Source organism: Papio anubis, chromosome 10, assembly GCF_008728515.1.
Source record: "Papio anubis isolate 15944 chromosome 10, Panubis1.0, whole genome shotgun sequence".
Lineage (NCBI taxonomy): Eukaryota > Metazoa > Chordata > Mammalia > Primates > Cercopithecidae > Papio > Papio anubis.
The window spans coordinates 38436647-38451199 of record NC_044985.1 but is presented as its reverse complement, the minus strand read 5'-3'; the positions used below and the strand labels follow the sequence as shown (position 1 = coordinate 38451199).

Sequence of the window (14553 nt, the reverse complement as noted above, 5' to 3'; positions counted from 1 at the left end):
AGGCAAATCTCCCCTCTAATTTTGCTGAATGTTATTATTTCCCCAATAAAACATGACTCCTTTTTAATGAAGTCTGAGGAATAACAAGAGCTACAATAATTCATTTAAATTACCATGGCTACAGGAAATATTAACTTTGAACAAATTACACTAACTGGCTAGTTGAAAAGTTACCCACGGATCAACTCTTTCTCTTTACAAAAAACAGGGGAGAATTTCACCATCATTGTGTTTAAATATAAATTGATGCCACAAGTAAATCGTGTTTACATCTAGCACTGACATCTTCCTAACGAATCAAAAGTAAAAGACTTTATAAGAATATTATATGTATTATTTTAATTAGATGTTTTTATCACCTTGTGTTAATATAGCACCTTGCTCCAAATTTGTCGACAGTATAAATCTTTCATCTTTTTAATTAGCATACTCTTTATGGTATATGTGGTACATTCCTTAGGCAGAAAAATTATAATCCGTACTCTGCACCAGTGTAGAGACTGGGTGCCTCAGAATCATCGTACCTTTGTATCAAGAAAAGAAACAAAAACTAACATATGGGTTAACTCTAATTATGACTGGCTTTGTTGAAATAAAATGTCATAAAATCTATAAACATCAATAATATTTTGTCTAGAGAAGATATCTGTAATAAATAACCGTATATGTTTAAAAAACTAGAGAATGACTATAAATAACCTTTAATGTCTAATTTTCAATTTCCATTACGTCAATTAATATGGTAAACTACTCTTCAGCAAGTCTCAAAGTGATTCATAAACATGGATTGCTTGAACAGAAACCTTGCCACTATAGTAACAAAGTATTTCTATCTATCTAGTAGGCCTAACCTAAAGAAACAGGTGCTATATTGTGGTCTATGCCAAGATACAGACACATACAGTTGCCATTGTAATAACATATCTACAACACAACTGCTCAGCTTGATCTGACAAACTGCTTGGTTCAAACAGTGGTCAATAACAATACACTAAGTTAAATTTTGTATGCAGTTCATTGAAATTAATTATATATGAATATGATCTACCCAAATTATTTATTCATAGTTACCTTAACGAACACTTACATCAGAACCAGGTTGATAATTTTCCATCATGGTATACAAAATTTAGTTTATTTACTGTATGTAGCACAGTAAATATGTATATGATATGAAGTGACAGGACAAGTGAACTGCTTTAATTTAAACACTTTACTGAGCAACTTGGTCAAGGATAATTATGTTAACATCTTGTAAATGAATAATGAAAATGACACAAGAGCAAAACTTTTTAAAAGCACATTGGATCCCTTTTAACTACAACATTAAGTTGGGGCTGTGTAAAACAGTATGTACTTGTAGAGTGGAAATTGAAATTTCAAAGGCAAAATCTCAAATATTGATCAGATTTTCATTTTATTAATACTAAATTCAGAATCTGGCTTCAGTTCTCTACACAACCTCAGATAAATATTTTTCATTGTATGAACTATTTATTTAAGGCCATCTTTTTCAATTTATGAACATTTGAAAACTACTAAGACAAATCCCCCTAGGGAAAAAAATGAATTGTAAATTACACAGAGACAAACAACTGGGCTTTAAGTCTCCCTTCCCATACTCTAATTGGATGAGTGTTTAAGAAGGACTTCTCTTGTTTGTGGTGGTGCCCTCTAACGACTAGACGGACCTTGCTTTAATAATCACTCCATGTGCAATTTGTTTTAGCATTTACACCGTTGATGGTAGGAAGCAATCTTCTTTAATGCACACTGAAAGCTTCAAGTGAAATCTGTAATTGACAAAGGCTTCATAGAAACAGGCAATTAAGAACAAAATTAACAAGAGGCCCTACAGGAAAAGCACTCAAGCTTTCAAATAATACTTCTCTAAGAAAATATTTGGTAAAAATAAAAATTTAAAAGAACCAAGTGTAGTTTCTTCCACTTTATTATCTGCTTCCTGTATCTGTTAAAAAGATGACCATAGAGTTAAAGTCATTGGGTCTAGAGGAGTAATCCGCCTCCAATATTATTAGGTGGAAAATAAATAAATAAATAAATAAATAAATAAGAAAAGCCCATCGTGAAAGTTGAGGCAAGTTCAGCACCTAATTCTTCAAAATAACAGCTGTTTAGTTGAGTTCTAGTACCTCACATTGAATGAGGTAGTGTGTCGACAACAAATAAAATCGCTCTGGAGAGCGAAACAACAGAGACAGGAAGGGGAACAGGGCACTAATTGCCCTCATGGCTCCAGGAGCCAACACCAGTCCTCAAGTGTTACTAGTCCAGTAAGTGATACAAGCACATCCGAAATGACGAATATAAACAAGAGCACGAGAGTGAGTGGGAAAGGAACAGAACTGTCAACCGCATTCTTTGCCCAGTCCTCCAACCCCCAACCTCACAAAAGGAAGTTTACCTGTGGCGATAGGTAGAACCAGGGGAGGGGGCCCGGGCTGGTTCTCAGACGAGTTACTCCCCGGGTTTGGGGGACGCAGGTCTCCCGGTGGGGAAGGGGCGGGGAGCACTTACTTTGAGCAGCTTGCAGCGGATCTGCGCGGAGACCATGTGGCTGTTGCGCAGGTTGCCCACCCGGAACATAAGCGTGAGTTTTCCGTCCCTCATGGAGATCACCGCGTGCTCGCTGAACATGAGGGTCTCGGCGCGCTTCTTAGGCTGGGACATCTTGATGAACATGCAGCCGATGAGGAAGGCGTCCACGATGGAGCCCAGGATGGACTGGAAGAGGAAGAGGATGATGCCCTCGGGGCACTTGTCTGTGATGTATCGGTAGCCATAGCCGATGGTGGCCTCGGTCTCAATGAAGAAGAGGAAGGCAGAAGGGAAGTTATAGACATTGGCCACGCAAGGCGTGTAGTTACCGACGTGGGCTTTGTTCAGGTCGCCCCGAGTGTAGGCGATCACCCACCACATGGATGCCATGAAGAGCCAGGCCACGGTGTAGGTGAGAATGAAGATGAAGAGGTTCCAGCGCCACTTGAGGTCCACCAGCGTGGTGAAGAGGTCCGAGAGGTAGCGGCTCGTCTCGCTGCCCAGGTTGCCGTGCTGTACATTGCACCGGCCGTTCTTGTCCACGAACCGCTGCCGCTTCTTCTTGGGCACAAGCTGCTGCTGAGGGTCCTGGCCTGGACCCTGGGGCTGCAAGCCCGAGCCGCTGGACGATGTGGTCACTACCTGGTAATCGTCCCCAAATTTCCTTCGGAGTGCAGACATAATACGAAGGGGCGAGCCAGATTCAAACGCAAAGCGAAGGCGCAGGAGCTGGGCGCTGCAAACTAGCACCAATAAAGAGGTGGGGGCGGGGGAGGAAAGGGGGCGAAGCGAGCGCTCCTGGGTGGGGGGCGCACCCGGCAGGTAGCTGCGGTCTCTGCCCCCTGCAGAAGACGCCTCTCCTTCTCCCCTAGGACGGAGGTTTTCTTGCCAAGGTGAGTCTTAAAAAAGTGTTCTCCCGCACTCAAGGCAGGAGGGATGCAAGGACCAGGAACCCAAGCGCAATTTTGCCTCCAAGCTTCCCGAGGCTCCTCTTTTCTTTCTCCACCACCGGCATCCCGGGTCACCTCTTGACTCCCCACGGCCCTCCTGATTATCCTGCAGTACCCCCAAACTGGCTGCTTAAAATAAATGAGTTGACCAGCGAGCCCCAACCCACCTGCCAACTCGCTGGCTGACTAAGAAGCTGCCTTTACCTGCCTGGACCAGACCCTCCCCCCCCCCCCCGCCGCTCCCCAATCTCCCGCCCCCTGGGACCGCTCCCCGCACCCCCGGCGCACCTGTCTCCTATCTTTTAGCCAAAATCCCGCCCAAAGGCATGTCTGCCGGGTACTGGTGCAACGCCCCCTACCCGCGCCCTCCGGGCTCAGATTCCCGGGTTCCGGACTCCAGAGACCTGTCCGCCTGGCGTCCCCTGACCGCCGAGTTTCCGCGGGCGCCACCGGGGCCCTCCGGCGGACCCTCAAGGGCCCGCAGGCCGCCCCCGCGCTCAGCTGAGACACGGCAGTGCGCGAAGCCTGGGCACTCACCCAGCGGGAGAGGGCAGGAGGCGGCGCAGCGGGCGGTAGCGGCAGCCTGGCCTCGCACTCTGCGCTCACGGCTGTTTTCCTCGTTCCCACTTTTCCTGGTGTACCACGATGGGCGCCAATGCAGGTCCCCCAAGCTCCGCACCTCCCTGAGGGCACCGCGCTGTCCCTGCCAGAAAGATCCTTGGCGCACACACCACAGAATGACTCGAGCGGAGGCTCGTGGGTTCCTTGGCGCTGTGCCCTCCTTCCAGGCGACAGCGGTGCTGCTGGACGGGGTTCGAGCCTTGGACTGCCGGTCAGACTTTCAGGTTAAACAGTAGCGCCGCTCTAGCTTTTCCTCTGCCTCTTCCTTCTTCTGTCCCCCACTCCTTTTCAGCGCCTCGGTGGCCCCGGGTGGAAGATGCGAGGCGCAAGCTGGGGCAGCAGGAATGTGGTGTGTGTGGTGGTGCGTGTGATCAGCTGCAGAGCCGCGCTAGCCCCGCCTGTCCCTGCCTTCCCCCGCTGCTCCACCAGCCTGAATTGCACCTCCGAGCCTCAGTTGAGCCTGCAGTGTCTGGCAGCTCAGGAAAAGCGAGCCCCTCCAATGAGAAGCGGCTCTAAATCTGCTCCCAAACGCCCGCCAACTCTCCTTTCTCGCCCCCTGCATCAGTCAGAAAGCCCCCAGCAAAAAGCAAATGCTGCTCTCTGAAAGAAGAGAAGTACAATATGTCTCTATAACTGGGCACTCGTTTAAACGGATGCCTGGATTTGGGGTTGCATCATAAACAGAGATCCCAACTGGCTCTGAGGTAGGCATATTCAGAACTCAAAGTTGCAGGAAGCAGGAGGGGCCTTAGGATGAGAACAGAAAGGAGAGAGACACTAATAGAAATCCTTTCTGGAAATGGCTCTATTAGAAAGGCTCAGAATATCTAGAGTTAATGTGTGCCTGTAATTGAAGGAAGAAGGCTGGATTTTAATGGCCTCAGCCTGGCAGTTAACTTAATGGAGGGGCAAAGTGCAGAAATAGCTAATAGAGTGCCCATGAGTAAATACCAGCTTGTTTACCACATTTCACGTTTGCTTTAAAATGCCATGGTATCTTATGGCATATTTCAGTCAGCCCAGATACATGAAGTTGATTTTGTTGGAAATTCATCAAATCATGGCATTATAAAAGCAAAAGGCTGCTACAAGTTTCCCATGGAAAGGAAAATAAGTACATAATTTACTCTATGCATTCTCTGCCAATAGGTACTCCTCTCTACCTCTCTACTTATAAACCAACTGCAGGAAAGTGCGTGTCAGGTTGTCAGCCATAAGCAGGGGACTCTTTCACTGTTATTTGGTTAAAACATCTATCCTCAGTTACAGATGCTTCTCCTGCCAGTTCGCTGATAAAAGGTCAGTAACTCTCTGTTTGTTCTCTTAAGATTACATAAGAAGGGAAAGTGACACTGTGGGAAGTGGAAACTTCTCTGGTCCTAGAATCATAAGACCTGATTTGAGTCGCATCTGTGCCATTTACAAGCTGTGTGACCTTGAGCAAGTAGCTGAACAACTTTGAGACCTAATTTTCTCCCCTGAAAAATTGGGAGTTTGAACATTTTCCTAGTGTTGGTATGAAAAAAGAGAGTAAATGTGTTTTTTTATTTCTGCTATGAAGAATGTTGTATAGTGGACTATAAAGTTGCAACGAGGCCAAGAAGAGATTACAAATGAGCTTTATGCTGTGAACTAACACCTATATTCTCATCTCATCTCTGACTACTCTCTCCCAAGCTCATTATGCCCTTGGCAGCCTGGCTTCTTTCAATTCCTGATACACACCAGAGCATAGCTCCAGCCCTGGACCTTTGCACTAGATCTGTTCCCTCTACCTGGAAAGTGCTTGCTCTGCCGCTCCATGTTGCTCACTCCTTCACTCATTCAACTCTCAATCTAAATGCATCCTTCTCAGGGAAGCCTTCCCTAGCATCTCAGGTATTCCCATCACATCAACCTTATCTATCTTCCTCATCACGCTCTTTTTTACAGCTACTGTTTTCTTCATTTGTTTGTTGTCTTTCTCTTCCACCATTATCAGTTGTAGAATGTAAGCTATACAAGAGCAAGGACCTTGTCTGTCTTGTTCTCTGCTATGTCTCCAACACCTAGAAGCGTATCACATACTAGGTCCACAATAAATACGTATTAGATCAATAACGTGCCAATCTATATCACTGGAAACTACATGCATTGAAACTCTCTGAGTAATATGGAACTAAATAAGGGTAATCATTAAATCAGATCACTTATATGACAATATAAAAAACATGTAAGTTTTTGTTTAAAAAGAGTAATACTCCCTATGCTCATTAGCTTTAGAAATGATAATCAGTTTCCAAGTCTTTTTTTTGTTGTTGTTATTGCTGCAATATCTCTCATAATTTCCCCTCTCTTTAAAAAAAGTCATTACCCTTCTTCAAATTCTCATTTCAAGTTAGGCCCAACTTGAATAACTTTCTTGCCTTTATTCAGTTTTCCTCTCCTTCAAACTGCCCGGGATAGTAGTACTAGATCTCTCGCCTTAAACCATATGTTTAGCATTGCCATAGAAAATAAAAGTTCTCCAGTTATTTCATCTGGAAGATTTTAAAACATTCCCACTTTTTGAAAAACACTTTTTCGTGAAAAACCTTTGCCATTTTCTAGCAACCAAATTTGTAAACAAATAAGTTTATACTTCAGGAGACATGGTCTGGTCTAATCCTCTCATTTTACAAGTGAGGAAATTGGGGATAGAAAGGCAAAATAACTTGTTCAATGTCACAGAGTTGATTAAGTGGAAACTGAGATTTGACCACAGAACAATATGACTGTAGAACCTGGATGCGCTGCCATCCCTTACCAGGTAGTGGCAGAGTAAGAAAGGGACCTAGGATTCCTGATTCATAGCGAAGGTCTTCTTCCTTTATAGGCCTAGCTTCTCATGCAGGTGAAATCTAAGATCCTCCAACATATGGCATAATCTAGCTTTCCAAATTATCTCCTGTCTTCCTTTTAATGGGCACTTTGCTCTAGCCAACTTTCACTGTTAGGTATTTCTCAAACGTGCCGTATATTATCTTCATTTGCTCGCTTTTTTCCTCATCACTTAGAATATCTTTTTTCTACACCTGCAAAGTCCAAATAATAGGCACTAGTATGTAAGGAAAGGGAAGGATTTCTTCATGTTTTATTTCAATTGCTATTGCTGTCATAAAGTTTTTCCTTATACTCTCACTAAGAGTAATGCATCCCTCCTCTGAACTCTCATTTCCCTAGATTTGCAATGTGGCATTTTTCACATTCTAACTTGTATTTCAGCTTAGAATTTACCAAGATTCCCTCTGAGCACCCTGAGCATCGACTTCCTAATAATTTGGTACCATCCATTATTCCATGATCCAAACTGACCTTGCGCATGATAAACACTTGATAGAGTTTTAGAGAGAACCAAAATTTATTAAGAGCCTACTTTAATGTGCCAGGTAATGTGCTTAGAACTTTACAGGTTAGTGTTTATATTATATAGATAGAAAGGCAGTGAAGCAGGAATTCCAAAACACATCTGCTTATTGTCAAGATTTCTATTCTTTTAATGACACAGTCCTGCCAGGGAAATTAAATATTTTTAAGGATGCCGTTGTGTCACACTTTATGTGACTGAGGCTTTGACCTATTTGTGACATTGAGTCCAACTCCTTGAAAATGTTCACAGATGAACCAAACTCATCTTTTCCTGTGAGGGCAGCTGCTTCCAGGATGAGGTTCTGGAGGGCAGCCAGCCCCATGGTGCAGAGGCCAGGCGGATGCATGGGGAATGGATGATAGAAGGCCTCCTAATCAGGTGCTGTCTGATGAACTGAAGTGAAACACTGCAAGCAGAATGGGTCAAAGGAGAGAGAGGCATACAACTTCAGGCCAAGTCACAAAGCCAGGAAAGATCTGGAAAATGTAACTGCAGAATACAAAATCATCTGGAGTCTAACATTTAAAGATAGGGTGGTAGATTACGAGAAAACTACCATACAGTTCATGAGGGTGGGGGGGATCAAAGCTATATTTAACAAACTCGGCTAGGAGCAAGCTACATATTTATTCTGCCTGGAAAGTACTTCTGGCAATGTCTTATTTGCTGTGTCCAAAATTAGTAATATCATGAATAACTATAACTTCAAAAATGAATATGATTCTGTGTTTTATACTAAAAAGGCATGACTTTGTACATGCACTTATTCTATTATGTAACTGAATGGTGTGGGGAAAAGAGTGTATCTAATATGAAAGAAAAAACCTCTGCCCCTGAGAAGTCCAAATTCTAAAAATGACTTAATCGGCCAACTGTGACAAAAGCAAGGCTTTGAACATCTCAGTATCCCTGGAGTCTGTCTTCTCGTCATTCACTTATTGCCACTGTGACATACCACGTGACAGTCCGCATGGCCAGAAATATTAATTACTCTCTGGGAAGATGATATTATACTTAATACTCCTTTACTCCTAATCCTACCATTCTCCAAAAGTACAATGAAGAGATGGGCAGGCCTGGGGATCTAATGCTTTCTTACTTCAAAAGGTGACACATTCCCATTGCCACCATAAGTTTTGCTATATCTGGGAAGAGGTCACTCTTTGAAATTCTATATGCAATTTTGGGAAATAGAATGGTGTTCCTTTTTTTTACCCTCCTAAAAAAGAATGCTGAAGTTATTTTCTCTCTTGCCAAAAAGAGAAGAAAAAAACGAGAAGGAGAAATCAGTTTGAGATTTGATTGCGCAGACGTGAGAACAGAGGCATTGCCATACCATGGCAGATGACTCATCCAGCCTTTAATCTTGGCTCCAAACCCTGGCCTCTGCCTGAGGATTCAGAGAAAGGCAATATGCCATTCTAACTTGTAGACCATTTATTTAGCAAGGTTTTCCTGACTTAAACCCTGTCTTTACTGCAAAGCTGTACATTGGAGTATTCTGATTTATGAAAGAATAAGGACTTTTAAAGTCTTCAAGAGCTCGACATCTGTTTAAAAAGAAATAACTTTTATCAGACCTAAAGTTTTTCTGGCAGGGCTTCACAGAAAAATAACAATTTCCTATTCTCATCTATGTACATGGAAGTTATACCGAGGATGTCTCCCCTGAGAACACCAATGAAGTTGCAAATGTCAAAACATGTGTAAGAATTTTGCCTAATTCAGTATAATAAACACTTAATGTGCACAAACCATGTATCTAGCACTATGCCAAGGTTTGTGCAGATCAGAAAGGAAGAAATTATGCCACAAAATATATTATGACAACATGTATTTTTTTCAAAATAATAATGAAAATAATAATAATCAATACAATGTGGTAAGTACCTAAAGGAAGAAGACTGCTTTATTTGCAGTCAGAGGAACTAGTAAGTCCCTTCAGGAAATATGGCTCTGTCTAATGGGAGTTTTCCAAACCTATCAAACTGGGATCACTTACATTTGGTTTAGCATTAAATTCTCTCTGCTCAGACTACTTAATTTTAGAACTCTGAAAATGGATTTTTAATGACAACATTTTTAAGAGGTAAGATTTTTACACAATTAGAATAAAATAAGAAATAATTTGTAACCACATTATAGAACCTTTCAAACATGTATTAAAATTCTGGGAGAAAAATACAAACAGTAGATTTTAGAGGTGGTAAAATTTTCACTCTAATTTTCTGTGTATATATATACAGAAAAGATTGAAATTATTTTTCAATAATTGGAAAACAGTAATACAACTTTTAAACAATATTTAAAAATATTAAGGCAGATAATAATGTCAACACAGCTTATCTGGGAAGCAGATGCTGAGAGAAAGCTAAGAGGGGAAATTTCTCAGGGTTCAATGCCTAAGAAAGATAAAAGGGGAAAAAAGAAAATGAGGCAGAGACAGCCTTCAACTCTGATGCAGACACCCGTGAAAGGGAAGATGGAGAGGTGTAGGAAGAATTGAGTAGAGAGGGACTCAGACTATGATGTAAATCAGATGTAAGTCAGATAAAGTCTTGGCTAACTCAATCGGGGGCTCCCGAGCCCAGCTTGCCCGTTAGAAGAGTACCACATTGGGAATAGATGGCCTGGTCCTAATGGCCCACCGAGTTGTCAGTGTCTGGGAGCTGCCCTTGTCAGTCCTTGTCTTCAGCCGAATGCTGCTTCAGATCTGGAAGGGTGCTGTAGCTGGAGGCCGTGAGCTAACTGCATGGCCTCCAGCTGAAGGGCAAGCTCTTCTTGAAGGAAGATCCAGTGGCATATCTCCATGGCTGCCAGGCAGAGTAGAGAAATGGAACTTACGGGTATCTCTTCAGAAGTTTTGTTACGAATATCCAGAAATGTTTCTATAATCTAATCAGCTGATTATGAATGTATGCATTACATTTTAGTTTCGGTGCAATCACATGAATTCCATTTTGTGGAGTGAAGGGTGACAGAGGTATAGGGCATAACCCATAGCCATCCATGCTCATCTTTGTTTTGATTATAATTGGCTAGAAGATATACATGTATCTATGTAACTTCCTCTAGCATCCTCTAGTACGGAGGCGGAGAAAGGAGAAACAGAATAGTTGGACAATAGGATGTACGGGGAATAAGGGAGAAGCCAGAAAGGCAGGAAAGACCCTCAGTGACAAAGGGGTAGGGAACAGAACTCAAACATTTAATGGCAGGTAATACAGGTTAGAGTGGTAAACAGAATGGTGAATATAAAGGGAGAATGGTGAAATGAATTTTCTGAAATTAAATTGCTGTGTTTATAGTTTTTAGCCATGCATTGGAATCACCTCAGGACTCCACTCCCAATCAATTATACATCTGGGGGAGGACCAAGGCATCGGTATTTTTCAGAAGCTCCATTGGTGATTCTGACAACACAGCTAGGATTAAGAAACTGATCAATGGGAACGGCATGCCTGTTAGCAGAGGAGCTTCCCTGGGAAATGTCACACACAGAAACACCATCAATCTTCCTTCCTCACTCCTGAGAGCCCTCATTCTTTGGCAGCAGGAACAGCTGAAATTAGTAAACCCTGGTTCCCTGCTCTCTCACAGATCGCAAGAGTCCAACGTGTGGATATGAACTTTCATTCATGGGAGGATCTTCCCCTCAGTGGAAAAGCAACTGGGAAAAGCAGGACACACTGTACAGTGACTGCAGTTTCATCCAGTGCCACCACCCATGCAGGCATAAATAACGAACATGGATGGGGGAGTCTGGAGCGGCTGAATTGTAAAGACCATAAATGTTTAAACTTCTTCCGTTAGTAATATTTCTGCTTTTTGTGTATGTGTGTGTAGAAGTTCTGTCTTTATAATTCTCACCACTATGCATCATACTTCCCAGGAGGAAGGAAGAACACAAAAATTAAAATTCTCACAAAGGCTACCGTTAAGTTGGAGGAAGACCACATCACCGTGTGTCCACAAAGATACACAGCCAAGCCGGGTTCAGCCATGCTGGTCATCTGCTCTATATAATATGATTATTTAGATCTCTAGATAGTGGGTAAAAAACAACTACAGAAAATAAAATGCTAGAAACTAGAATGTCATTTTTACACACTCATTTGTAGAATTCCTCCCAGTTTTTCCTCAAGGGAACTTTAAAATATTTTCATTTGAGGAAAGAACTGTTTTGAGTTTACCCTATAAAATGGCCACTAAAACTCACCCACTTTCATGATTACCCAGCCATCCTCAGATCATCTTCATGATTTTCCTGGAAATAACGGAAGAGGCCCTGGGGATGATTTTATTGGTAGAGTGGGAATGTATTAAAATTCTCTACTTGTTACATGGTCTTTCCTCCACCCTACAAGATGCATGCTTGTAACTCAAATTTCCATTTGAGTAATTAACAATTATTATTTAAAACTAACCTGAAAATAAAAATTGTATTCAATTCATTCATAGGGAGCATCTACCTATTTATTATTACCACATAGGTGATGTGACTCTAGAAACATCTTGGTATACAAATAGCAAATTAAAATATAAAATGTAATGATTTTCAAAAGCTACTCTTTTTCCTTCTCTCATCTCTATCTACTAATTGGAAAATCTATTCGCCAAACACAGCAAAGATGATTGACAGAATTTTGAAAATACACAAATTTCCCTATTAAAGAGGGTGAATGGATGTTAGCACTGTATCAGACACATAATATTAAGGAGATACCTATTGTTTAACATTAACATTCTGTGTAGTTAATGTTACAAACAGACGTCAAAAAGTGAATAAAAACATGTCATGAAATTACCAAATAATGAATTAACTTCCTGGATACAAGGAAGGTTCTGTTAGCAAATTCTTTTTAATAAAAGCAAAGAATGGGGATGTAACAATTAGAGAAATGTGGAGGAAAACATAAGGAAGTTGGGAGAGGGAGGTCAAATCTCACTTTCAGTTATCAGTAAAGTGCACGTTCTTTTTTGCATTCTGTGAGGCTGGAGGTGCTGCTGATAAAATGTCCTCACATATTCTGTCAATGTCAGGATGCAAACATCACTAAATAAACCCTCGTGTCAAAATGTCACCTAGTGATTATTTATGCTTCTTGACAACACCAATAAATGACAAGGCTGCCTCTATGTCTGTGAAAGGTTGCATACCAATTGTTATAGGTAACATAGATGAAGTACAAAGTAGTTATCAGAATTCATTTAAACTGTGCTATTAAATTAGATATGTCTGCAATAGCCATCACAGTAAATACTACTGTGATTCTCCTGAAGGAATATTGCCTAAACAATTTAATGCAGGACATTTCCTAATTACCATGCATTTCTGAATCTCTGCTACCATGTAGATACTCACACTGAAAGAGAAGTGTCATTTCTTTTTCTTCTTTAATTTGTCATTGTTTCCCAGTGTTCTTGCTTCTGGGATTGAATTTGGAATCTACATTTTTTAAGGGTACTGCAATTATTAACGTAGTCTGGGATGATAATGTCTCAGCAAAATGTACAGAACGTGAATAAGATAGTTAACACCTTAGTTGTTCTAATTCTATATTGCTTCCTGTTCCAAATCTACTAATGAGTAATAAGAGATGTAGCACTAATCAATGGAACAAAAGCATGCATTTTGAAAATACTCTATCGACTCCATCAGTAAAATTTTAAGGTAATTATAAATTTGTTATCAGACATTTTAAATTGTTAAGGTATAATTAATTAAAAGGTATTATTTTATTTGGGATAACCTTCCACTCTGTTAACCATACTAAAACACTTGATGCTCAAAACACAATTCAAAGTCATCTTAATCAGTGTGAACTTCAAGATCTTCTTAAAAATGACCTCTGATACTACCCTGAGATTATTGGAGTGTAAATCCTTGCTTTGCACTTTCTGGCTGTGTGTACTTAGGCAAATGACTAACTTTGCTGTTCTTGTATTTTCTCACTGTTAAAATGAAATAGAAATAGCACCTGCCTCTGTGAGGTAGTTTGATAAAAGGATTAAATGAGAAAATCTACATAAAGCATAGTGCCTAAGATCTGTCACACAGTATTTTCAAGATACGTGAAAACACATTCTAAAATTATCATTTCTTGAAAATAAAATCCACATGGAGAACTTCTAATTTGCTAATAAGCCTACAGATGATTTTGTAGCTATAGAAATAAAGTGAAATTAAAGCAATAACTAAGTTCAAAAGAGTTCTGTGTCCTCCCTTCTTTATAACATTCTAGATTTATAAACTACAAACTATGTTTTCTCAGCTCAACTCAACAGAAATAAGAATGTGCTTGCTTTTTCTCTTTACGTTTTCCTATTTTCCTGTTACTTTTTAAATGTTAGCTGTATCTGAAATTCCACTACTCTGATTTACGATCTCTGGTTTAATAGATACATTAATTCATTCTTATTCATGATATTTTTGCATATTAATGAAAGGGAAAATCCACTTATGACCATATTCCACAACTTAGGAAATCCTTTCCTTTATATAAAGAAGTGGCTTAGCAACCCAACAAAACTGTCACCCCCTCCAACTCTCAACAACTACAAAACTACTACAAGAAGCAAAATAAAACAAAACTTTCCTTAAGTTTTTCCTGTAATGAAATGGTGAAAGACTTGTTCACCAGAACACTTAAGAAATGAGCCTGGCCAGGCGTGGTGACTCACGCCTGTAATCCCAGCACTTTGGGAGGGCAAGGTGGGCAGATCACCTGAGGTCAGGAGATTGAGACCAGCTGGCCAACATGATGAAACCCCGTCTCTACCATAAAGTACAAAAGTTAGTTGTGGTGGTGGCCACCTGTAATCCCAGCTACTCAGGAGGCTGAGGCAGAAGAATCGCTTGAACCAGGAGGCGGAGGTTGCAGTGAGCTGATATCACGCCATTGCACTCCAGCCTGGGCAACAGAGTGAAACTCTGTCTCAAAAAAAAAAAAAAAAAAAAAAAATGAAGTGAGCCTGTCAGACTGGGACATTTGACAGCGGATAGAACTGTCTCAGGGGGAGACCTGAAGAACT

The 14553-nt window shown here is 41.0% G+C and overlaps 1 protein-coding gene and 1 long non-coding RNA gene across 2 annotated transcripts in view; one reads left to right on the top strand and one right to left on the bottom strand.

Annotated features, from left to right (window-relative positions):
• The window catches only part of KCNJ3 (potassium inwardly rectifying channel subfamily J member 3), a 159369-nt gene extending 155620 nt beyond the window's left edge, over positions 1-3749 (bottom strand). Inside the window, exon 1 of the mRNA XM_003907486.5 lies at positions 2539-3749. Coding sequence (XP_003907535.1) covers positions 2539-3240 — 702 coding nt within the window. The 5' untranslated portion in view covers positions 3241-3749. The remainder of the gene's footprint in view (positions 1-2538) is intronic.
• Positions 3750-3882: 133 nt separating this feature from the next.
• LOC116269150 lies at positions 3883-13730 on the top strand. The gene is made up of 2 exons (XR_004176519.1): positions 3883-5429; positions 10827-13730. It is a non-coding gene; the product is annotated as an uncharacterized LOC116269150 (long non-coding RNA).
• Positions 13731-14553: the final 823 nt, after the last annotated feature.